At 35.5% G+C, this 26733-nt stretch overlaps 1 protein-coding gene across 6 annotated transcripts in view; it reads left to right on the forward strand.

Moving 5' to 3' along the window:
- CCDC158 (coiled-coil domain containing 158) overlaps positions 1-26733 on the forward strand; it is a 66798-nt gene that overhangs the window by 24394 nt on the left and 15671 nt on the right. For 4 of the 6 annotated variants that reach the window (XM_019623478.1, XM_019623483.1, XM_019623480.1 and 1 more), the window contains 10 exons: positions 498-612; positions 6372-6491; positions 8438-8635; positions 9781-10263; positions 13591-13780; positions 15693-15845; positions 18208-18320; positions 20311-20469; positions 21432-21524; positions 23938-24063. In XM_019623478.1, the coding sequence (XP_019479023.1) occupies positions 498-612; positions 6372-6491; positions 8438-8635; positions 9781-10263; positions 13591-13780; positions 15693-15845; positions 18208-18320; positions 20311-20469; positions 21432-21524; positions 23938-24063 (1750 nt within the window). The remainder of the gene's footprint in view (positions 1-497; positions 613-6371; positions 6492-8437; positions 8636-9780; positions 10264-13590; positions 13781-15692; positions 15846-18207; positions 18321-20310; positions 20470-21431; positions 21525-23937; positions 24064-26733) is intronic. The other 2 variants (XM_019623479.1, XM_019623481.1) reach the window with 2 other exon arrangements.

The raw sequence follows: 26733 nt of genomic DNA on the forward strand, positions 1-26733 counted from the left end.
CAAGTATTTGGGCCTCTTGGGATTGGATATTTTAAATATTGTTTGTATTTCAACTGATAGGTTAAAACAGACCCACACACTATATATATGTGTATGTATAAGTATGTATATGCATATAAATTTTATTATTTGAGCTTGTGTGTTGAAGCTTTTTAGATGGACATTTTTAATCATACACAAAAGGAGAGAGAAAATAGTATGATGAACTCACGTGTACACATTGCATAGCTTTAACAGCTAACTTTCTTAAATTAAAATTTGTTGGGGTGACAATAGTTAGAAAAATTGCATAGGTTTCAAGTATGCTATTCTGTAATACATCATCTAGCTAACATTTTTGAGCTTTAAAGAAGCAATTTTGAAAAAGAAAAGACTATTGACCTAATTAATGCCATGTAAAATAACAGGTGGAAATATCTAAAAGCGAGAGTACCCTTAGTGTCACACTTATTCTTAGTTTGCTATTTGCTTTTACTCCCCCTTTAACCCCTTCTTAGAGAACAAGCAAGAAACCAAAATTCAATGTATATGCGTCAACTCAGTGAACTGGAATCTACTGTTTCTCAGTTACGTTCTGAATTAAGGGAAGCCAAAAGGATGTATGAAGACAAGGTGAGTTTAGATTTTGCTGCTCTGCTTCCAGAGCTTGTTATGCACAGAATCAGTTATACAGTTTTTAATACTTTATTCGAAAATGAGGAATCAAAGTAATCATTTCAATATAAAGCAGTTTATAAGATGGATGCCAAATAATTTTTGTTTAAATTATTTGTTCGAATTAATTCATTCTTAGAAAAAGTTTTCTGCATACTTTAAGTTTCTAAAAAATGAAGAATGAGGCCATTTAAATTCTTTTTACAATGCTTAGCTTTAGCAAATACTTCAGTATCAACTGGTCTCCTCCTACCTCTCAATACTTTAGGAGCCTTCCTCCTCTCTTACTTCAACTCCTACTTATAAATCATTGTACAAACAGCAAAGTGAATTAACTTTAAGATCAGTTTAAATACAAAAATTAGGAAGCTAAATCTTTATCTCTCATAATTTCTCTTAAAACCAGATATTAATTAATATTTCATATTCTGTTGCTTTTTTTGTTCTTTAACTTTCCATAGCTAAAGAAAAGCTGTTATCATTATCATTATCAACTATTTTTCTAGAGCTTAGGTTTTTGTTAGAGTTTCAAGCATTTATAAAACAATAGAGACCCTAAGAAACAAGCAAAGAGCTACCATTCAGAGGAACTCGGCTTCCTTTTTCCCTGTGAAAAGGATGACCAAATTCATGCCTGTTTGCTTGAGACAGACTAGTTTACACCTGCTATCCCAGTGTCCTGTTTTGTGGATGCCACCTTCATATCCAAAGGGTCCCAGTTTGGAAGATAAGTTCCATACATAGTCATCCTACCTATAAGAGAACCTACAGTTCCAACTATCACATTTAGCCTATATATATATTTTTAATTTTATTGGGAAACAGCCATGGTCATTGGTTATACATTGTTTTCATGCTACAATGGCATAGTTGACTCTTTTAGGGAGGGTGCAGCCCACAGTGGCCCATGGGGGATCAAACCGGCAACCTTGGTGTTGTCAGCACCATGCTCAAGCCAAATGAGCTAACCAATCACCTCCACTTTTAGCCAATTTCTGACACCCTAGCTTATTGGGAAGAAATAGAGATAAGGAAGCTGCCAGATTTCAAAATGAGCTTTTTCCCTTAAAGATTGATAGCAGAAATGTCCACCCCATTCTGGGCAGACCAAGCCTACACAAAAGTTCTTGACCTCACCCTACAGGATGGTCATGATTTCAGTGCAGCATGGGGTGGAAGGATGTTCTATTATTACCCATGTCTAGTTTAGGCAGGAACATTTGCAGAAGTGAGCACTGACAACCTGACAGCAAGAAAGGAAATAGAAGAGCTGTTGTTTTCTAGTCTAATACAATAACTGATATTCATAATTACTCAAACCATTTTGAAAAGGTTAAATATTCACTGTTTATTGACAAATTAAACCTTTTGAAAAGCCATGAAGTACTAAATAAAACTCAACTCACCTATTTGTCTTACATAATTTGAAAGTGTTATAGCTTTCTATTGTAATGTTGCTTGGAAAAAATGATCCCTTCATAAGCTATTGTTTGTTAATTTGCCTGTAGTGTGTTTTATAACATCATACAGATCAACTCTAAATTTGGGCATGGTGGGCAATTTTAACAAACACTGAAATATCCATCTAAGCAATACAAAAATAGTTTTTGAGTTTTTATAAACATTTATCTCTTTGGCATTGTAGAAGTGTATGCACCAGATGAATGACTGCAAACTTTTTGTATGAATGTTTTGAGTTCATATAAATACACAGTATTAGAATTATTGTCTTAATTTGCTCTGATGTAAACAGTGGATCATCAAAAATTTTGACAATCTTGAGAGAGAGCGTCGAATCCTAACCACTAGACAACCAGGGAAGCGAATTTTGACAATCTTAAACAGTCAACATTAATAGAAATAAGGGGGGGCATATCTGATTAATTAATTTCAGTCCAGATCACTGAAATTTATAACAGCATATTGAACCTAATCAACTTGGCACCCAGTTGGTGGTTAGCTAGGTTCTCCTAATAGTAACTCCCTTTACTCAGGGAACACCGAGAGATGATTGTCCTGTCATGTTAATACAGATTTGAATATATTCTGGCCTGAAAGGCATTAATATGTGGTATAACTGAGCAAGGAAGATCAAGCAAGTTATCAACAGGATTGCATTTTGGGGTCATGAAAAATTCCATTGTTATGAAATGTTTTTGTTGTAATGAGTATAGAATCTAAAAAATGCAGATTCTTCTGTTTAATGTCTTTCATTTTCATGTACCTTGACTTTACATTGCTAAAGCCTGTTAAAACTTTAAAATCTATTTTATCTTCTACTGTTTCAGTGCATATTTTAGTATATACTGTCCAAATAACAAAAAGGATAAAAGCATCAAAGAAAATAATACATAAAAGCTATGATCTGAAGTGAGATTTGTGGGAAAAGAAACTTATAAGGGTGTGTTGATATTACACATCAACATATTTTATGAGAGGTGGCATTACTATTTTCTCCTGATACTAGATTCCTTCAGAAAAAAGTATTTATTCTCTTTAAAAAGTTGATGATATGACAGGCCTGAACAAAACTTTTCCAACTATAATGAATAAATTAAGGGAAAACTCATTTAGGTGGGCAGTATTTCTCTTCAGATTAACAAAAGTATTTTCATATTGATGAAAACAGAAATTGTGTTTCAAAGAAAATTTTAGTCATAGCTTTTATAGCTTATAAAAGTGTTATACTGTAATACTTTTTTCTATTCTTCTTTTTCCATTTTAGGAGAACCTCCAGAATTCCCCTTTAAGAATTTGGACCAGTAGAAGCTGTCACTATTGGCTCTGTAGATTTGGCTTTACTCTTAACTTTCGCTTTTTGACAACAAAAATATCTCATGCTCTTGATTATAAGTTGATTTTTCCTACTTTGAAAGCATTTGGGGCTGAATTGCATACTCAAAGCGTGAAGATTTAGTAGCACTGGCTGGAGCTATATACTGTGCAGGAAGATTCTGTGCAAACCTCTTTGCATAGTTCTGCCAATGCACCTCATGCTGACCTGCAGCATCCCTTGTTAGCCCACATCTGTGTCTTTCTGAGCACAGAAAACAAAGGATACAATTTGGTATGATTGGTAATATCTCTAAAACATCTCTAATCTGTAAGATTAGAATGAGATCCCAGTACTTACTTGTACAGTGATCCAAAACACAAAGTAGATTTATAAATGGTGAAAGGGAAAACCAGTGCTGCTATTTAAAAAGAAAAGAAAAAGAAAAAACCTTTAATATATCTCAGATGTCAGTATTTTATTCTGGACATTTTAAAAGGCTTTTCTTTATAGTGTTTTTTTACAGCTGTTTATATCAGCTCAGCTGCTACTTCAATGGTTTTCCCTTTCACTCTCCATTTATCTTTTCGATTGATTGATTATTTTAAATATTTTTACTCCAAAATGTGAAAGGTAAAAGCAGAGCTATAGCAGCTGAGTCAATACTGACAACTACAAAACAAATGTTCCTGCAGGGGTTTGGAGGAACTTCTGATACTTAAACTTAGATGGCAAGATAAGACTTGGCTCTTTTTTCTTTTTCTTTCTTTCTTTTTCTATTATTTTTTAAAATTTTGGTCTCATAGATTTTACCATCAAATTTGATGTTATCAAATGGTCATCCAGAGTTTTTTACAAAATGAAAACAGACAAAATAGCAAGTCTTCATTTAAGCTTTTAACGCATGCATACAAATATTTTGCTTAACAATAGAAATGGTTTCATTCCATGCTAGCAATAGAAGATGTTTTAGTCACATGAGTAACTTTTCTAATGGAAAGTGTTCTTGTTAAATTTATAGCTCAAAATATGGTTTCTTTGATCATATTTTGTTTCCAGAGACAGGTGGAAAATAAATAGTTTCAGCTTTGTTAATACTGTTCTCATGTAAAAATGTATTAGAAACAGAATTGAAAGGAATTCAAATCATTATTGAGAATACTCTTCAAATTGTAGATGAAAAAAAAATGAGACGCAAAGAAGTTATATGGCAGAACCTGGACTAGAACCTAAGGTGTTTGACTCTTAGCCTGATTATCACATTTGTCTACCCAAAGTACAAGTTTGTGGGGTTTTTCTCTAAGTATTCCTAATGTCTTTACTGTATGCTGCCTTAGTCTTGCCCAATAATAATAGGGCTGAAAAGATTATATCAACTGATATTATTCATTCATTTTCCTGAGGAAGCTACTTGTGCTACAGAGGTTGAGCTGTGTGGGGCTTTTTTCTATATGTGCTCCCTAAGGAGCAAAAGAGTGAAAGTACTTCTTTAAAGTATTCTTAGAATCTATGAACACATTTCTATTGGTAACCTAATGTTTTATGTATATCTAATTACTTTTTAAATGTATATCTAATTCTTGTGAAATACTTTTTTATATATATATCATACAAAGTTAAAACAAAGTTGCTTTTAAAATATATCCAATGTAAATTTATATTTGGATCCAGATAGGCTGTGATACTACTCTGTAGGTAAATGTGAAACTGTTTGATAGTCTTATATTAGTATTTTCTTAAGTCATATATGTATGTGTAGGTAGAGATATATAAGTTCTATGTATTCACACTTATCAAAGAGATACTTGCATGTATGTGTGTATAGAATATGATTAATTACTATGTGTAGAACTCATAAACGAATATCTTAAATGAACCTATTCCAGGTAAAAGTAGTCATCATGAAAAAGTCTTGCTCCTCATATGCTCTCTACAAAGATTTAATCACAGCTCATCACCCAAACCAATTAAATTGTATTCTTGACATAGAAGTTTTGGAAGCCTGTTTAGTAAATGCTTTAGAAGTAAGAAGGAATATGTAGCATTCGTGCAGACATGAAAGATTTCTTATTACTGGAAAGTAGATGATGAAATAGTATTGTAGGTATCACATTAAAGATCAGATATCACTACATAACACTCAGTATCAGCATGTTCTCATTAGTGTGATATTTCAATATCTAGATTATGAATTTGTGTGGTTCAGCAAAAATCTAAACCCAGAGTCTCCATTGTCTGAGATCTTAACCTCTTTGCCTACACTGCACCTACTGGTTAGGGTTTAGGAATGCTATTAAGAGAGGTGGCTCTTCTGGCATATGTCATGGAAATGCATAGTCACACAGCTCTAACAGCTGCCCTGTCTGTGAGAGAAAAATACATCTATAAAAATCCTTTAAAATCTTTAAAAATCCTTTAAACAGTTAAAGAAAATGAGGATTGGAATATATAATATGTATATAAATATATTGATATATTTAATACACATATAGTCACTCATCCTTTCAAAATAGTGACTGTATAATAATGACAGTAACTAAAAACTTGTCCTTACCATTCTTTTATAGTCAAAGCCTTTTATTATTGAAACTCTGATATTCAGAGACAAAAATACCTCATCTAAGTATAATACAGTTTGTTTGTAAAGGCTCTGCAGAACGTATTTATGCCACATCAGACTTCCTTAAGTACCAAATTATAGAACACATATTCAAAGAAGATAAATCTTTAATAGTTTAAAAATGAGAGAGATGTATTACAAACAATGCCTAAATTTAACAGCACCAAACATTTTGTTTGGCTAATTTCATTTGGCTAAGGTTCTACATAGATCTCAAGTTTAGAAAACTTTTCAAAACACATCATAATAAAGTTTTATTTTTACCCCCAAATAATATTATATTACCCACTGACATAGTCAGACTGATCTGTGCTTTCATTTTAGATAGAAGAGCTGGAGAAGCAGTTAGTCCTTGCCAACTCAGAGCTAAGTGAAGCACGGACAGAACGTGATCAGTTCAGTCAGGAATCTGGAAATTTGGATGATCAACTTCAAAAGCTGTTGGTAAGATCATGCTCTAAAATATAAATGACATTCATTCTGGGAAGTTTTTCACCAAAATACTTCACAAAATTAGTTTCATTTATAAAATTACAAATTTTACAAAATATTTGTGCATACATACACAATAGAATACCCTAGACATTGCTCAAGTTTTGCACATAAAATATAACATTCTGTACCTGTTTTTTTTTTCCTTAAGCAGAACTCTTATGGCGTAAAAGTTAGGTGAAGCCAACCTTCAAGGAGCCATAGTCTTTCAGTTAGATACTGTATTTTGCTAAATGGAAGTAGTGTTGAGTGTTCATTTCAAAGCAAAAGAACATTGAAAACACATATAAATTAAGTGTATAGAAAATCTGAATGGAAGTTTAGGTAAAATTTTTTTTGAAAGAAAGAAAATAGGATTCTGATAATCATGGACCAGCCTCTGCCCTCTGTTAGAGGTACTACAGGCTGAGAAATTTAGGAAAAGGAAATATTGGGTACTTCTTTTTGTGATATTACTGGTATAGTAGAATAAATTTCTCAGTACCAAATCCCATTCTCGGGTATAGCGTCCTCTGCTGGTAGTTAGCGCCATCCGTTATAGGCTGACCAGAGCCTTAAGGAGGATGCACTGAAGGTAAAGCGGGCAACTCCGTGTGAGAAGCGCCAAACCTGGGGGTAATCCTTCACTTCTTTCCCTCCCATTGCAAGTTTCCCAATGTTTCATTCTGATTTGAAAATGTTGGCGATTAAATGTCTGAAAGATCCTCAAACCCATTCCCTCCTTTTCATCCTTACCACCACTACCCCTTCATCCAAGCCCCTCGTTCACCTGGAGCACGACACCGTCTCGTCTCCTTACTAGGATTCCTCGCTGCAGTTTCTTTCCTCCTCATTGTAGTCCATAAGTGCTGCCGTGTTTATCTTTCTAAAATATAGCTCTGATTGTGTCACTCTTTGACTGAAAAATTATTTTCCCTATAGTCAGACTCCCTAACTTTCAAGAATGTTCATGATTCGGCCCTAGCTTACTTTTCCAATCCTTCCTCTACACATACCCAGCGCTCCAAGCAAACCACACGCCCCTTCCAGTCCCTTCTTCCTAATCTCTGCATCTCGGGGGCCAACTCAAATGCCTTCCCGAAGCATTTTTATCTCCTTCGTGATTTCTCTCTGCTATTCCTTAGCTCTGTCTCTTTAGCGAAAAACCACTTCCGGTTATTTGAGTCTGTGTCTTCTTTCTCTCTTTGGGTAAGTCCTCTGAAGACCTGTCTTTGTTTCTCCTACTCTATCAAGTTTTTACTAACAATAAACACTCACTACAATATGTTGTTTTTTTGTTTTTTGTTTTTTTTAGTGACTGAAGAGGGAGGTAAATCTCTTCACAGCCCAACTGCTACTCCAATCCCAATATTGGCCACTATTCTGCCTTTCTGAAGCAGTAAAACAAACTACTATTGCTATTCCTTCAACCCTTTGAGCATTGCTTAAGGAGACACACTTGATGTGAAACATAATGCCTTTGTTAGGAAATTCAAAACTTAAAAAAAGCATGACTTTAAAAATCTACTGGATTTTCCTTTTCATTGTATATTCTTTGGGGACTAGCCCATTGAGATTTACTTGTAATGCTAGAAATTACACGTAAGCAAAAGGTTAGTTTATTTTTCTAGGAAACAATTGTATTTTTTTGTTTTTTTGTTTTGTTTTGTTTTGTTTTGTTTTTTAGCTGAGCCATCCTGCCACCTGTTGCAGCTCAGCGGCAGCTCAGCTCGGGCTGGACTTGAACCGCTGTTGCTCAGAAGGAAACAATTGTTTTTAATCAAGCCATTAAAAAGGAATCAAATTCCAAAATCAAAACCTTCTCAAATCACACAAAAATTCCAAAGATGATATAAGGAAAATAAAGTTTTATGTTAACTATTTAATACTAAGGGGTAAACATACCACACTTCTTATAGGCTGATCTACATAAAAGAGAGAAGGAGCTGAGTCTGGAGAAGGAGCAGAACAAGCGTCTGTGGGACCGGGACACTGGCAACAGCATCACCATTGACCACCTGCGGCGGGAGCTCGACGACAGGAACATGGAGGTGCAGCGCCTGGAAGCCCTCCTCAAGGCCATGAAGAGCGAGTGTCAAGGCCAGATGGAGCGGCAGGTCAGCCAGGACACAGGGCAGCTTCTCCACGTGGTCTCTTGAGGGGAGATGTGTTTTATATCTTATTGGTAGAACTTTTTTTTTTAACATGTATGGGCCTAAAATAGCTCTGAAGTAGAACTATGGGTTCTATGAGCAAGTTATAAAAGCATGTTATTGATTTCTATATTTTTGACCACTTATTAAATTAAAAATGTTAAGCTTTATCTCATTTTTGTACATTGTTAAGTAATGAAACTCCCATTCAATAGCCTGTTCATTTTCACCTAGAAATTGGTAACCTAATAATTGCTTATTTCAGAAAAGAATCAAACCATAGGGAGACCTGAGGGAACAGCAGGGTCGAAGGTTTCCAAGAGATGTTTCTTTGGTTTTGTTTTTCCCCCAAAAGGGTTGAGATTGACCTATACACTGGATGGATGCACTCCATTTCAGTGCACCAGTTGTGAAATGTGGAACACTCTGTTAAGAGCAGTGTGCCTTTAGCACTGGAAGGGCATGGTTCCATTGCCACTAACTGCCACAGAGACATAAAAAGCATCCACAAAAGAGTAAGCTTCCTAAATGTGAAAACAAACCAAAGGGACCAACCAGTTTTGGCTTAGACCCAGGCAAAGCCATTTTCCTGTTCTCTGGCTCAAACTGGGAAGGAAGGAAGATAAAAGGATCAATTGCAAGTTAGAATCTTACTCTCTTCCTAACAAGGATGAGAGAATGTGAATGTATGTTGGATAAAAGCCATTACTCACTTTTCCCTCAGATGTAGAATTAAGGAACAGATTGGAGGGATATAGAGAGAAAGGGCAGTTGTCTCTAATCCTGCCACACTTCCCCCTATTGCCAGTGTTATCCTAATTTAAATTGGTACAGAAAACATCCTTAGAGGACTCTTCCTAAGATCCCCACACTAGAAAACCATTTTGGAGAAGTATTATTGTTTAATAAAGCCTCTCCACCTTGGTCTAATTAACACATGTTAATCTATGATCTATATAGAGTTCTGACAGCAAAACTATTTGAGTCAGTCTAAGTAGATATTATTCGATTAATGATTGTTATGTTTTTGAGCTAACTTGTTATATGTCTTGAGGTTGTCTCTACCTATCTGCCCAAATCCATCAGATTCTTTTTTCTGTAACAAGCAGATGGCAGCCATTCAGGGAAAGAACGAAAGCCTAGAAAAAGTGTCCTCCTTGACGGCTCAGCTTGAATCTACCAAAGAGATGCTCCGTAAAGTAGTGGAAGAGTTGACAGCCAAGAAAATGACTCTGGAGAGCTCAGAGAGGACTGTATCGGACCTGACAGCTTCCCTGCAGGAAAAAGAGAGAGCCATCGAGGCCACCAATACAGAGATCACGAAACTCCGCTCCCGGGTAGACTTGAAGCTGCAAGAGTTGCAGCACTTGAAAAATGAAGGGGATCACCTCAGAAACATGCAGACAGAATGTGAGGCCCTCAAGCTACAGATGGCTGAGAAGGACAAGGTGATCGAGATCTTGCGACAACAGATTGAAAACATGACGCAGTTGGTGGGCCAGCATGGACGAACTGCTGGTGCTATGCAAGTAGAAAAAGCTCAGCTCGAGAAAGAAATTAATGATAGGAGACTGGAAATACAGGAATTTAAGGTCTGTAGTGTTGTGGGGTTTTTTTGTTTGTTTGTTTGTTTGTTGTTGTTTTTGTGGTTTAACTTCTGAAATATCTTTTCCCCATAAATATGACATCATTTACTGAAAAGAAGTTTTGTAAAGAGGCTCTGTGGACACTCTGAAATTGTTTGAAAGTATTTGTATCTATGTTCATATTATATTTTTGTGAGAAAGCATCCATACTTTTATTAGATTCCAAAAGGAGTGGCCCAACAATGGTTTAGAACTATCGATACAAAAGAGAAAAAAGAATCAGAAAATCCACAGCTTCTTTATGAAGCCTTTCCTGGTCCCATAGTTTGAAGTATGTTCTCCCTCTTCAGACAGACCTAAATTTGAACCCCATCTCTCACCACTGAATAACTGAAAAACACTGGACTGTTTGCTGAATTTGGCTTCTACGTCTGTAGGAAAAAAAACAAAAACAAAAACAAAACCCAACAACCTTATTGGGTTACTTGAGGCTTAAAAGAGAAATTAAATATCAAGGACTTAGCCTAGTGCCTGGCCTGTAGAAGATGTTTACAAAATATTAGCTCCCTTCCCCCATTCCATTCTCTGTCTAAACCTTCTCCTGCTTATGTGTACCTGATAGAAGATGAAGATGGATCCCATTCTGTATTGCAGTGTGTGTGTGTGTGTGTGTGTGTGTGTGTGTGTGTTTAAACGGGACTGTCTCCTCTGCCCTATAAGGCTGCAGACTTCTTCAAGCAGAGTACACATCTTACTCATTTTTGTACCCCTATACTATGTTTTTGTGCCTTTCACCCAGCGGGTACTCAATAAATATTTATCAAAATTTCAAAAACTACTGAATGAATTTTTTAAAAATTTGATTTCCCAAGTGTTATGTCACCTGTATCTCTGCCTTGGTAACTAATAGGAGATGAATCACATACAATTTAGTTTTTTTTTCTTTCAGTGTTATTGAGATATAAGTGACATAAAGCACTGTATAAGTTTAAGGTATACAGCATAATGACTTGACATATATATATATATATATATATATATATATATATATATATATATATATAGTGCAGTGATTTCCACACTAAATTTAGTTAACATCCATCATCTCATATAGATCCAAAAAACAAAAAACAAAAAAAACATAAAAAGAAAGAAGACAATGTTTTTTTCCTTGTGATAAGAACTTTTAGGATCTATCCTCCTAGTAACTTTCAAATATACCACACAGCAGTGTTAACTATAGTCATCATGATGTACATTACATCCCAGTACTTATTTATTTTATAACTGGAAGTTTGTACCTTTAGACCACCTTCACCCAATTCCCCCTCCCCCATCCTCTGCCTCTGATAATCACAAATCTCATGAAAATGTTAGATGCCTGAGTTTCCTCATTCTAAAAATAGGGCCAACTATAGATTATTATCCATCTTCTGGAGACATACAAGTTTATTGCATAAAGAACTACAATATTCTAGTACTCAAGTTTTTACTTGATTGTATCATAATGATGTTTTTTTAATGGTCAAACTCTCTATGAAAGAGACTTTCAAAGGCTTCCCAATGCCAACCCTTGCAATGAAAACCTTAGAATAGGTTTACAGAACATATTAGAGGAGAAAAGATGACTGTTTCATCTTGTTAAAGGAAAGAGATGGATTTCTAGTATTGTTAGGAATACAAATAAATTGAGTCTTACACTTTAAAATTTAAGTCAATTTAATCTTCACAAAAACCTTACAAGGTGGGTAAGTTATTATCCCATTATATAGATGAGGAAACTGAGAGGAGAGACATTAAATAACTTGCCTGAGAGCAACAGTACCTTGGGATTTGATCCTAAGTAGTGTATGAGTAAATATGACAGCCATACCTTGAAGATATTGTGGGTTTGGTTCCAGGCCACCACAATAACGCAAGTACCACAATGAAGTGAGCTGTTATCTTCTTGCTGGTGGAGGTTCTCCTCTTCAATTTGTAAAAAATGCAACTTCTGTGAAGTGCAGTAACGTGGGCTTTAACGCCACCCGTGTCCACTTCCCTCCACAATGCAGCGAGGAAGAAGGAGGGGAGTCCTAGTGCTGCAAGATAGGGTTTCTCCCACTTCCTTAGACCGGGTCCTGCACACACTGACAGCAGAGAAGCATGGTGAGCTTTCTCCCATTAACGCAGGTCTTTAAAGCTGCCCGTCAGCTGGCCCCATGAGGTGGGACAGGAGTAGCACATGCCCTGTATATGCTATGAGGCCTCATGCTTTCCCAGGGAAAGCCTGTTTGAAACAGCTAAAGGCTTGTCACATGTTTACAGTTCAAATATCGCATTGGTCTGTACATTTAAACTGCCATTATAGAGTCAAACAGCTAGGACAGGCATACCTCAGAGATGTTGCAGGTTCAGTTCCAGACCACCACAATAAAGCACATTACTCAATAAAGTGAGTTGGAGTCTTTATGCTGGTGGAGGCTATAGCCTTCAATTTGTAAAAAATGCAACCTCTGTGAGGTGCAATAAAGCGAAGTGCCTTAAAATGTCTATATTATATTTAAGGCCAACAGGCCTTAATTTGAAAGGACTATCTGATAACCAAAAAAGTAAGTTTGCTTTCAAATAGTATTTGCTTGGAAGAGTCTAGGCTGGCTCCATTAGAAAATGTAATGTGAACCACATATGTAATTCTAAATTTTCTAGTAGACATGTAAAAAGAAACAGATGAAATTAAGAACATATTTTACTTAACATATCAAAAATATGGTGATATTTTTACATTGTAATCAATATAACAACTGGGATATTTTACATTTTAAAAAAATATAAAGTCTTTAGGGCTGGCCGGGTGGCTCAGTTGGTTAAGAGCTCGCTCAAGAGTGCAAGCTCTGAGCAACAGAGGTTCAATTTCTGGCCCAAGCTGAGCTGCTGCTGAGCTGCGAACAGGTGGCAGGATGGCTCAGCTAAAAAAAAAAAAATAATTAAAAAAATAAAAAATAAATAAAAATATAAAGTCTTTTAAAACTGGTGTATTTTATACTTTATAGCACATCTCCACTTAGATTGGCCACCTTTCAGGTACTCAATAGTCACATGTGGCTAGTGGCATGACTATATGGCATGACATTTAAGCTTAAAAGAAAGATCAAATATTCCTTTTGTTTTCCCACTTACTCTATTGATGCTTTTTATAATAAAATACAAATTTAATATCCTGGGAAATAGTGAAAAGACATTTATATAGAATACACAGAAACAGATAGGATACTAAGACAACATCAATTATAACTATATATGTACATAATTTGTATTTCTTACTCTACCCTTTGTATTTATCCCTATATTTAGATTTTAAAAGATAAAAAAGATGCAAAGATACGAGAACTTGAGGCCAGAGTGAGTGACCTGGAGCTGGAAAAGGTGAAGCTGGTGAATGCGGGCTCTGAGCGGCTCCGTGCAGTAAAGGACATCAAACAAGAGAGAGATCAATTATTAAGTGAGGTGAAAGCTAGTAGAAGTGAGTTAAACAGTCTTACAGGTATGTTACTTCCGTTCAAATTTTGCTAAAAATAACTAGTGTTATCACTGAAGCTCAACGTGGATACTAGGACTATTGCAAAAGAATGCTTCCCCATCCCACATTACAAATAAGGATTGATTATGCTGCCCCAGTGGAGATATTTCACCTGAAATCCTGGTACTTCTACTTGAAGAGCTTCCATATCTTGCATTTAGTCACTGTCAATTTTAGTCAGCCCTCAGAGTCCATGAAATTCTTTACCAAGTTTCCAAGAGAAGGGTGAGGGAAACCTTAAGTCCTTTGAGTCAAATACCTTGATTAGAGGTTTAAGAACGAAGCAACATGTGCAAACAGAGTTATGCAAATTTCTTGAAAGGAAAAACCCAAGGCCTTAAATTTAAAAGTGAAATACTTCTTGTTTACCATTAGCATGGTACAGGCATCATTTGCTTCAAGCACACCCTACACACACCACATAAACACACCACATGCACACAGTCAATGGTTCCTGAGCATTTACTATGTCGGATAGTGAGACGGGTCCTTGAAACACAACAGTGAGACTCCTCGCTAGTTGGGAGCCAGACTATACAGAAAGGTTTGCAGTACAGTGAGCAAGGCCCAGTAGACATATATGCTGGATGCAGATGTAAGCGAGGGTAGAGAATCAGCCTCCTACAGGAGGTGACATCTGTATGAGGTTTGAAGGAGAACAAGGAATTTGGCAGGTGGAAACGAGGTGGAAGGGCAATCCAGGCAGAGAAAACGCAGGCAAGACCATGAAGCCATGAAAATAACATAGTGTGACCTCAAAAGTGCTTGCTGGAGTAAAAGTGCAAAGGAATGAGGACTAAGAAATGAGGCAGAATAGATAGGCAGAGCCAGACAATGTGGAGCCAGCCAAAGATACTAAGTAAGAGATTGTTATCAAATTTACGTTTTAGAAGGACAGTATCAGCAGATGAATAGAGAAAGGCAAAACTAAAGGGACAGAGGCCAACCAGTTAAAGAGTATTTTGCAGGGTCCCAGGGAAATGTGATAAGAACTTGAACTAAGGAAGTGGTAGTGAGAATGAGAGGAAAAGGAAGAATTCAAAGTATTTTTGGAGATTGAATCAACAGTACTTAGTGATTGGGGGGTGGGGGGAGGTTGATTATAGGTTTCAGGTTTTAAGTTTGAAGTATTGGAAGAACAATGATAGCAGCAACTGAGAGAGGGAAACAGGAAGGAGGGGAAGGTTTAAGGGCAGGAGGGTGAGTTACAATCTGTATGAGACAATTGGTTTTGGTGGCACTGGGGCACCCACATGGGAATGTCTGGATAGACAGTTAGATCTCAGCAAAGAGGTGTTGGCTGTTTGTTCCCTTTAAAACCTATCTATCATATATAAATGTGAATCAATAGATAGTTGTGTGTGTGTGTGTGTGTGTGTGTGTGTGTGTGCGTGCGTGTGTGCGTGCGTGCGCACGCGCACGCGCACGTATGTGAGTGTGTGCTCATTCCTGTATACTAATAATGAATATGTGCCAGGTATTTTGAGATAAAAAGTCAGAAAAGACACATGGCAGCTTCAGGTTACTTATCGTATCATAGAGATTCATCTACCTACAGATGGTGGTTAACTCCATTTTAGTGAGTGTGATCATCCAAGAAGGTTTAAGATGAAATAGAATATGAGCCAATTACACTGGCTGGGAAAAAAGCGATGAGTAATAAATGAGTAGAGGAGGAGGGTCCATTCATGCAGATTAAAAACAAAGATCCCTGCGGATGCATATGTACATATATCTAATTCCTGTAACAAACGATGATGTAACTATATGACGTCTCTTCCAGCCCTAAAATTCTGTGATCATTAATTACAAATAAAATATACTTTATAACAATGGGATAGAAAAAGTAACCATCTATTATTATTACATTGCACAGAAGACTATGAAGTCTTAAAGAGAAACTTTCGAAACAAAAGTGAAGAAATGGAAACTACTACAAATAAGCTGAAAATGCAATTAAAATCTGCGCAGTCTGAGCTAGAACAAACAAGAAATACATTAAAGTCAATGGAAGGATCTGATGGTCATGGTAGGCTTTATTAGGTTTTTCCTTCTGTTTTTAATCCCATTGGCCTAGATTTATTAAAACACAAACCTGGGCACATGGCCTGCTACCTCTTCACAGTGCCACGTGATATGAGAGAGATACACAGTAATTGGTATCCATGAGTGTTATATAGCAGTAGTTCTACACAGTTTATTTTGGGGAAATTGCCATGTGCTTAATTTAATCCCTCAAGTATCTGAATCTTTCTTTTCCTATAGCTATTTCAATAATTTCCAACAGACTTCAATATCTATAAACACTAAAAAAAATATTTTTAAAGAAGTGTTAATATAAATACAAGTTACTGATAATTTTCATTGAACCTCTTATTTTTCAAATCTTCATTATCTACATAAACTATACAGTTGACCCTGGAACAACATGTGGGTTAGGGGCACCAAACCCTGAGCAGTCAAAAATCTACATATAAATTTTGATTTTCCAAAACCTAACTACTAATAGCCTACTGTTGACCAAAAGCCTTACTGATAACATATACAGTCAATTAATGCATATTTTGTATGTTATATGTATTATATACTGTATTCTAATAATAAAGTAAGCTAGAGAAAAGAAAGTGTTACTAGGAAAATCATAAGGAAGGGAAAATATATTTACCAGTATTTATTGAAAAAAATTCATGTGTAAGTTGACCCACAGAGTTCAAACCCATGTTGTTCAAGGTTTAACTGTATATCTATAGCTAATTGTCAATTCATGATTCCCTCTCTGTGATAAAAATGGGAAGGAACCCTGGAATTGAACTGCTAGGATGAGGGGTCCCTTCTCCCCACTTAGACAATTTTTACCTTGCTCTCCATATTAATTCAGAGAGAAAAAGTTATTTCCTGTTTCATGTTATTCATATCATTGTTGGTATGGATTTATTAGCTGACTTTAAGAATCAATATGTGAGTAAAGTCAACATTTTTCTATTTGTCAATATTTTTTAATGTCAGATTTATTTTTGTGCTCGCTTCAGCAGCACATATGCCTAAACTGGAACAATACAGAGAAGATCATCATGGCCCTGCACAAAAGTGGCATGCAAATTCTGGAAATAATCCATATTTTGTGTGGTTCTTGGAGGTTTAGCTCTTTCTTTGCTGGTCAATACCAAGAAAATAGTGGGGTTTGAAGAGGTCATTCCAGAGGCCCCTGTGGGGTTTGTCTCCCCCTTCTCCCTCCACCAGTCAGGGTCCCTTCCTCAGTGCCCTCCAGGCATCTCCACAACTGCCTCAGTCATATTACAATGATTATATTAACTAGAGTAATTATATATTTGCATCTATTCAAATGCTTATTTTCATTGATTAAAATCATCTTAAAATAAAAAAGATTTATTTAAGAAAATGACTTTTGAAGGCCAACTATGAGCCACTTAATCAGACCAGAATTCTTCTGAGTGGTCAGCAAATGGTGTCAGACTTTTGATCTATTAATATATCAATGTACTGTGCCTGTATTAACTTTGTTTTTGACAGTTTGGCTCTAGGACCTATATCTTGTTAGCAAAAAGTCAGACCTTTCATCCTCTCTGATAGTTTGTTTTTAAAGAATGGTACATTTTCTTTTTACTTTTTGACCTCTAAGTTATAGCTGGACATGACTCAAAGCTATTAGAAACAGCATAGGGTCTCTGACTTTGAATCTCCAAGCAAGGATGAGCTTCATGTATCCTTTTCATGGCCTGCCATGTCTTAAATAGTCAGTGTCCACTACCTATCTAGAACATTCTCATCCTGTCACTAGATTTACTAAAATAATCACATATATGCTAATGCTGCCTATTTAACTATTGAAACAGTAATGAATTCTAAGCACATGACAATCAATGACCACGAAAATGAAAATCAAATGGTTTGTGATATCACTAGAATCTTTAAAAAGATCACTAACAGTAAGTGTGAGGTATTTTAAATATGAGTTTCTAGAAAAATTATTTTTGTAAAAATATATATATTATTCATTATTATGACTATGTATTTTTATGTATATATTTCCTATATGTGTGAGTCTGAATTTAGTCAGTATTACTTATTACCATGCCATATTAGAGATATGCTAAATTACAGTGGTCAATGAAATTTATTCTAGTAGCACAAAACATCGCAAATACATATATCAGCTGAAAATATCTGAGTAATTGCTGAAAATTGTTATATCCAAATATTATGAAATCTCAAGACCTGTTTCCGTGATTACTCCCTTACCACTGTCTGGGTATCTTGGCGAATCTTACTTGTCACCTTCTTATAATGTTTAACCATCGAATTATAGTAGCCTCTCAAAATTCATTAACTCAAAAAACTGAGGCACAGGTTACTTCCTTTTGTTTTTCCAGCTATGAAAGTGGCAATGGGAATGCAAAAGCAAATCACAGCTAAAAGAGGTCAGATAGATGCCCTTCAGAGCAAGATACAGTTTTTGGAAGAGGCAATGACAACTGCAAATAAGGTGAGTCCATGTCCTCAGGATGGGGGAAGCCAATATGGTCACTCGTTAGTATACTGAAAGACAAAATAAGACAGAGCAGAGATAAAAAGGACAATGGAGAAATGAGCAGAGGAAAGGTTCCTGAAGGAACTTATGAGCAGGATCTCAAAAGAGCTAGTTAACTGCAGGAAATGGGCAAAAGGACATTCCCGATAGAGACAGGGAGTGATTATAAACAAAGCACAGTTTCACTATAATGCAACATATGTCTTCCTAAAATCACTGTGCTACACAAAATTGTGTAGTAAAAACCAAAGTGCTTATGGGAACAATGGGTTAGGAGCACCGCACTAATAAATTTTATCAGTGACATACACACACACACACACACAAATAGGAACCTAATGAAAATGGTAGCACAGTTTTACACATGTTCAATGGTTTAAGTAGTATATAAACACTACAATAACTATGGCCCCTTATCTTTAAAAAGACCTGAAGTTTGCTTATGGAAGTGTGCATGGAAGGTTTGCAGGTGAGTTATGGAGGGGTAGAAGGTGCGTTTTCTGTAACACCAGATATGCTTGGATATGGCTCATAACACAGGGTAAGCTGAGGTAGCTGATAGGTAGTTGTTAGAAGAATGCATGTATGCTTTTTGTGTATTCCTGTGCAGCTCTGTTTAGCTGGATGCAGTTTTCTGTATTGATCTAGTATTTCTCAGAAATGAAACTGCACATAAGTAAATGAAATTTGTGTTATGCTCAAATGCTTCTTAATATATCAATCACTTTGGAACAAACTTGCATTTTTGAAAGAAGTTAGAACTGACTGTAATGGGGTGAGAAAGTAAAGAGCATAAGTAGAAAATGAGTGCAACTACAGTAATTGCTTTTCCCATACCCAAAATGAGCTGCTGAAATAGTTTTTTAGAATGAGTCTAAAGATTAACAAGTACGTGCTTATATTTGTGCATACCCCTCATCATATGGATTCACGTATTTCCTCTTTCTTTGTTCCTTCCCATTTTTTCTTCATCCATTATTTGCCTGTGTGGAACCCAAAGCAGTGCTTATGCTCATCCTCCCTGAGGGTACTTAGGGCATTAAGAGGTAGTGCCTGCTATCACCAGAGGTGCCTGTCCCCGCTAAAGGAAGATATTCATCAAAGCTCAAGGACATTCCCTTCATTCACAAGCGGGAAAGGAGGCCGCTTGTGAAATTAATGCCTCTTTCTTTTTGAAGTCTTTTTTGCCTAACTAATCAGAAAAGGAAAAATTATTTACATCCAAAATGTGTATTACAGTGGCGATACTTTCTGCCTTGTTTACATTAAACATTTACTCTATGAAAAAATATATTTAAATAAATTGAGGTCTATATTTTAACTTGACTACTATTCATTTGTTTTTGTCTACCTATTCGATGGTAGTTTTTGAAGGACTGAACTAATTCTGATGAAATTTTGTTGAATACCAAAGACTATAAGTATATCAGTAAGCTCATTCTCATCACTGGACCATAAGTGATTTGAGGGCAGGAACTGTGTGTCCCATTTCTTTTTATGTCAGAGGGACTGCAGTAGGCATTTGTGAAATGAATATTCAACCTTGAAACAAAATAGAAATCCAGAAAGCTTTCAAATAAATGCATCTTCTTTAAATCTCTTCTGTCATTTTAAACAAGTGTCAATAAAATTTGGTATATGATTACTCGATCTCAATTCACCATACACTGTTTCTTTGTATGACAACATAGTTATTACATATTTTATAGGTTTTATCAAAGATTTATTAAGCCTAGAAAAAAGTAATAATACCAGCAGTGATAAAAATGAGAGTACATGGTAATATAGTTCTAGCAGCTCCCAACTCCAACACAGAAGCGATGAAATGGCATACGAATTAAACTATAGTTCAGATTGATCTTTATATAACAGTTTTATATTTTTATCACATCTCGGCATCTACATTAGCATATTATTTCCGTTATGTTCTCCTCTATAATTGTAGGAAAAACATTTTCTAAAAGAAGAAAAGAATAAACTAAGCCAGGAATTGAGTACTGTTGCAACAGAGAAAAATAAGATGGCTGGAGAACTAGAAGTCTTGAGATCTCAGGAACGCCGTTTGAAAGAAAAGGTTGCTAATATGGAAGTTGCTCTCGACAAGGTAGTTATTAATTAAATATATAAAGCAGTTATCAACCAAATAGCTATTAACTAAGTAGAACTGTTCTGAATGAAAGCTCTACGTTGATAGGAACCAAATCTATGTTTTATTCCAATCACCTAGCACAAGGAAAAATCATATCCTGTGGGAGAAGGCTCTTCTGAGATTTAAAAACATGGTTTATAATGTGTACTTTTTACAAAATTATCTTCTTCAGGCCAACACAGTCACAGGAGCAGTAAGATATAAGATGTAAGATGCTCTGGTATCCTTAATGAACGGAATAAATAAAAATGTCTCCAATCTAACTTACTACCAAAGAATGACTTGAACACTAGGTAGAATACAGTCTGTTAATAATATCAATAAAATTATGAAGTAATGCTAATATCTGGCACTTTGTCGGGTCCAGAAGATACAGGTAGAAAACACAAAAAATAAGAAAAATCAATGACACTCTATTTGTCATTGCCATTTATTATGGCAGAATAAACATCTTTTCCTGTCACCTGAAAACTCTGGAAGGCTAAAAATTTACTGAAACTAGTCCTTGATGCTTAAGAAACCAGAGCCTTCATGGTTAGATAAAATTTGTGATCCCACCTATCCAACTTGATCTTAAAATGTGATATATTGACTCAATGAATTTCAGTTGTGGTTATTTTTGTGTAATTTTTTTACATTGCTAAAGCTGTTTGCTCATTTCATCCTTAGTTCGTTCTTTTGCGTGCCCTTCACATATTAAATCGGCTACGTAGATGCTGGGGATACAGAGGATAAAGACAGTGGCTTCCGATTGTTCTCTTTACTGAATAAGACTGATAAATAAGCAGATCAATGTAATGCAGTGTGCTAAGAGTGGGGAAGTTTCCTTGAAGAGATGGCAGCTCTGCATTTATAGGCTAATAAAATAAAGTTGCATAAAAATTAAGGATAAACCATACGTGGTTTCTTGATTGTAGGCATCTTTGCAGTTTGCAGAATGTCAAGATATAATACAACGTCAGGAACAAGAATCTGTGCGCCTAAAACTTCAGCACACTTTGGATGTAAAAGTAAGGTCTTTTTTTCCATCATAAATAGTAGTGTAAGCAAAATAATGTTTGTGTTTGATATATTTTACTTATTACCTTAGGTATATTCAAGCAAAATTTTCAGCATTATCGGATACTAACCGTTATAAAATCTGTACAAACTTTGTTACATGCTATACCTACCCTTTTCATGTATAGTACAAATTGAAGCACCATGCTTGATGTTAAGTTTACAATAAGTAGGGGAAACACAAATATGCTTCCCTTGGGGATACCTGAGGGAAGAATTTTGCATAGAGAAGGGTCAATCAAGCAAGTGCAAAGGCCTCAAAATGCAAGTGTGTTTGGCTTGTTTGGAGAATAGCAAAAATGTTGTAATCTGCATGCCAAAAACATTTACTCTTTAAAAATAGTACATTTTTCACTGAAATAAATGTCTATTTTCCACGTATTTTTTTAAAGTTGCAGACATACTTTAAAGTCTCAGTAATGATACTGTCACAAGCTGGAGCACTCCATAGTTGTAGACGATCTTTCTCAGTAGTATGCCAGCACTAGCGTGGCGTCTTTGGCAAAAGCTAGGAACCAATGTAGTGACATACCATCCTAGGTATATTTTCACATCTGGAATGCTTTTATCTTTTTAAAAAATTTTTATTAAATTTACTGGAGCGACATTGGTTAATAAAATTATATAGGTTTCTAGTGTACAATTCCATAATATCCTAAAGTCATCTGTATATTGCATTGTGTGTTCACCACCCAGAATCAGTTCTCCTTCTATCACCATATATTTGACCCCCTTTACCCTTTTCTACCTTCCTCTCCTCCCCCTTGCCTTCTGGTGACCACCATACCGTTGTCTGTCTGTATGAGTTTTTGTTTGTTTCTTTAATTGTTGCTTTCAATTTTATACCCCACGTACGAGTGAACTCATATGGTTCTTGACTTTTTCCATCTGACTTATTTCACTCAGCATGATACTCTCAAGATCCATCATGTTGTTGCAAATGGCAGTATTCCATCTTTTCTTATGGCTGGGGAATATTTCGTTGTATATACGTACCACATCTTCTTTATCAATCATCTGTCAATGGACACCTACAATTCTTCCATATCTTGGCTAATGTAAACAATGCTGCAATGAACATAGAGGTACCTATATCTTTACAAGTAAATGTTTTCAGATTTTTGGGGTAGATATCCAGAAAAGGGATTGCTGGGTCATATGATAACTCCATTCTTAATGTTTTCTATAATGGCTGTACCAGGTTACATTCTCACCAGCAATGTAGGAGGGTTTCTTTTTTTCCACAACCTCTCCAACACTTGTTATTACTTGTCTTGTTGATACTATCCATTCTAAGAGGTGTGAGGTAGCATCTCATTGTGGCTTTGGTTTGTGATTTTTCCCTAATAGCTAGTGAAGTTGAATATCTTTTCATATATCTGTTGGCCATTTGTATGTCTTCTTGGGGGAAGTATCTGTTCACATCCTCTGCCCATTTTTTAATTGGATTGTTTGGTTTTTTGTTGTTGAGTTATATGAGTTCTTTATATATGAGTATTTTGGATATTAACCCCTTATCAGAGGTGTTGTTTGCAAATATCCTCTCTCATTCGATTGGTTGCCTTTTTGTTTTGTTGATGGTTTTTTTCGCTGTGTAGAAGCCTTTTAGTTTCATATAGTCCCATTCATTTATTTTTGCTTGTATCTCCCTTGCCTTTGAGGTTAAATTCATAAAATCCTGTTTAAGACCAAGGTCCATAAGTTTGACACCTAAGTTTTCATCTATGTGTTTTGTTGTTTCAGGTCTTACATTTAGGTATTTGATCCATTTTGAGTTAATTTTTGTGTATGGTAGCAAACAAGTCTAGTTTCATTCTTTTGCATGTGACTTTTCAATTTTCCCAGCATCATTTATTGAAGAGGCTTTCTTTTCTACATTGTATGTTTTTGGCTCCTTTGCAAAATTATTTGCCTATACATGTTGATTTATTTCTGAGTCCGGTTTTTCTGCCAATACCATGCCATTTTGACTATTGCCACTTTGTAGTATAATATGAAGTCAGGGAATGTGATACCTCTGACTTTGTTCTGTTTTCTCAGGATTGCTTTGTCTATTCAGGGTCTCTTGTGGTTCCATATAAATCTGATTTTTTTTGTTCTATTTCTTTTAAAAATGTCATTGGGATTTTGATGGGGATTGCTTTATCACTCAGCAGTGTGAAGGCATCTTCCTAAACACATGCTTAGTCCTCAAAGAGTAACTTAGATACGCAAAATCATTCTGCTTCATATAATACTTTGGTTTATAACTTTGTAGAAGTTCAACATGTAAGACTGAAATTATGTTTGCAAAAATACATTTTAATTTCAAAATTCTAATTGTAGGTTGACAATTTTTTTCCTCACATCTATATTGTTTTCCAGGAACTTCAGGGCCCTGGATACACCTCCAATGCTAATGTGAAACCACGCCTTCTACAGTCAGCATCGGCTGCCCATTCTCACTCTAATGTACCATCTTCCCAGTCTACTGCCAGCTTCCTGTCTCATGTAAGGAACTAGTCCTACAATTCATGATGCAAATGACATAATATGTAAATAATTTTAAATTGAGAGGAATTTTATTTTAAAAATATATCTATTGTTATGACATTTTCAATTAATAGATTTTAGATATATTAATATATAGACCAGATGAATGAGAATGTTTTCTTCACTATTTGGTGTTTCTTCTGGGGAAAACAAACATGAAATATTTAGTGGGATTAATGTTAACAATAATTGTTTAAGAAATTATTAATAACCTATATTCAGTCTTTCCCATCACAAGTATTTCCTGAAAACAAGCAAATGTTGAGATGGCTAAAATAAACATCACTTCAAATGCCAAAAGCAAGTTAGTGGTATATTTAATACTCTACCAAGATGAAAATGATTTGCTGTATATTGTTTCTTCGTGAACTATATGTGAACTTATTTATAATCATAAAATGTTTTTATCCCTTTAGTTAAAATGTTAGAGACTTTAGAAATTTTTTAGTTTAACCTCTCATACTTTTAAAGCTCAGGATTTATCTCTTCTGAAAATACATATTTATGGTACCACTAATCTCCTGCAACCAGTATTCAGCTTCAACTCTAAAGAAATTAGACTTATTCCATAAATCACACATGAAAATCAATTTCATTAATTAATAGCCCTAATATATGTATAGCGATAGGATCACCAGTGACCTACCACTTATTCCACCTGTGCCATTTAAATGAGAAGTATATACTTGTGAAATGCCTAAAAGTTGAAGTGGACTTTTACACATAAGATGTGTGCACTGAAAAACAATTTATCACATGACAAATAATAGAACATTCTATCAAGCAATAGAATAATAATATTAGAAGTTAAGGTTCTCTCTGGAGACTAAATTTGGAGATGGGCCAAAGGAAGGGCGAGAGACTGCTGCTGCTTGGTTTAAGTGTTATAAAATCATTTTACCTTTAAAACTATGTATGTTACATTGATAAAAATTAACTTACCCCCTTCCCACCCTCACCCCCCCACAAATAACCTCACAAACCAAACAAAAATAACAAAAGACATTTGCCCAGGAGCCACTGGGACCCAAGATATGTTTGTCATTACCTTGTGTGACCTTGGAAAGCCAGTTAAATATATTGTGCCCTGCCCTTTTCATCTCTTATGAGGCATCTGGACTAGACGATCTCTCCTGTCATCTAGAAAGATCAGCTCTGAAATTCCGTATCTTTGCATTATCCTAAAACCAGTATGGTAGATTTTGCCTAGCTGCTTAATACATAGATTCTGCTTGATCATAAAGACTCTCATCCATTGCTGAAAAAGTACCAGTCAAATCTATTAAGTCAAAATTTAAAATAATAACTCTAACAGCAAAAATGAACTATATTTTCTAAATAGACCATTAAGCATGTTTTATACAATTAATTTCTTCTCTTAAAAAGTTTAGTATATAATTTTACACAATAAAAGCATACATTCTTCATGTTGTTCATTGATGTGGGTATCCCAAGAACCTAGAATAGTGTCAAGTTTATAGTAGGTATTTAATAAATTTTTGTCTAATAGCTCAACGAATTAAATTTATTGTAGTACATTGCATTCAGGTTTCCATTGTTTCTACTGATAAAACAGTTTTAAGTCACATTGTTGCTCTTTTGGAGGTAATTTTTTCTCTGACCACTTTTGAGATTTTCTCTTTGTCTTGGTTTATAGCAGCTTGACCATGTGTGCCTAGGTGTGGTCTTCTTTGTATTTATCTTTCTTGGGCTTTACTGATCCTCCTGGATGTGTGGATTGATATCTTTCATTGATTTTGGAAAATTTTTATTCCTTACCCTCTCAATAATTTTTTCTGCTCCATTCTCTTGTTTCTTTCTGGGACTCGTAATATTAAGTAAATTCTTTTTAAAATTGGTGTTTGATAACTTTGCTGTCTGAATCACCTATGGTCCTGTAACCATTGTTTCTCTTGGTTTCTGGTCATGTTGTTGTCTGGTCTCTTTGCTTTTTTTTTTTTTTAATACTTCCCTGACCCCACACATGCACAGCCTCCCCCATTATCAACATCACTCACTGAAATGGTACAACTGCTACCAAGGATGAACCTACGAGGTCTGACAATTAAGTTTACGAACTTGTTGCAATGATGTTACTAACCTTTTTTTGATATCAGAGGGACTATTTACTATGAATTTGTACCAACTGGACAAACAGTTGACCAAGTTTACGATTTGGAAATGCTGAAAAGGCTGCATGAAAAAGTTAGACGGCCTGAACTTTTTGTCAACAATTCATGGCTTTTGCATCACAACAATGCACCAGCTCATGTGGCACAGTCTGTGAGGGAGTTTTTAGTCAGTAAGAAAATAGCTGTATTGGAACACCCTCTCTACTCATCTGATCTGGCCCCCAGTGACTTCTTTCTTTACCCAAAGATAAAGGAAATATTGAAAGGAAGACATTTTGATAACATTCAGGACATCAAGGGTAATATGACAATAACTCTGATGGCCATTCCAGAAAAAGAGTTCCAAAATTGCTTTGAAGGGTGGACCAGGCATTGGTGTGAGTACATAGCTTCTCAAGGGGAGTACTTTGAAGGTGACCATAGTGGTATTCAGCAATGAGGTATGTAGCACTTTTTCTAGGATGAGTTCGCAAACTTAATTGTCTGACCTCGCATG

Source organism: Hipposideros armiger, unplaced genomic scaffold, assembly GCF_001890085.2.
Source record: "Hipposideros armiger isolate ML-2016 unplaced genomic scaffold, ASM189008v1 scaffold_552, whole genome shotgun sequence".
NCBI lineage: Eukaryota > Metazoa > Chordata > Mammalia > Chiroptera > Hipposideridae > Hipposideros > Hipposideros armiger.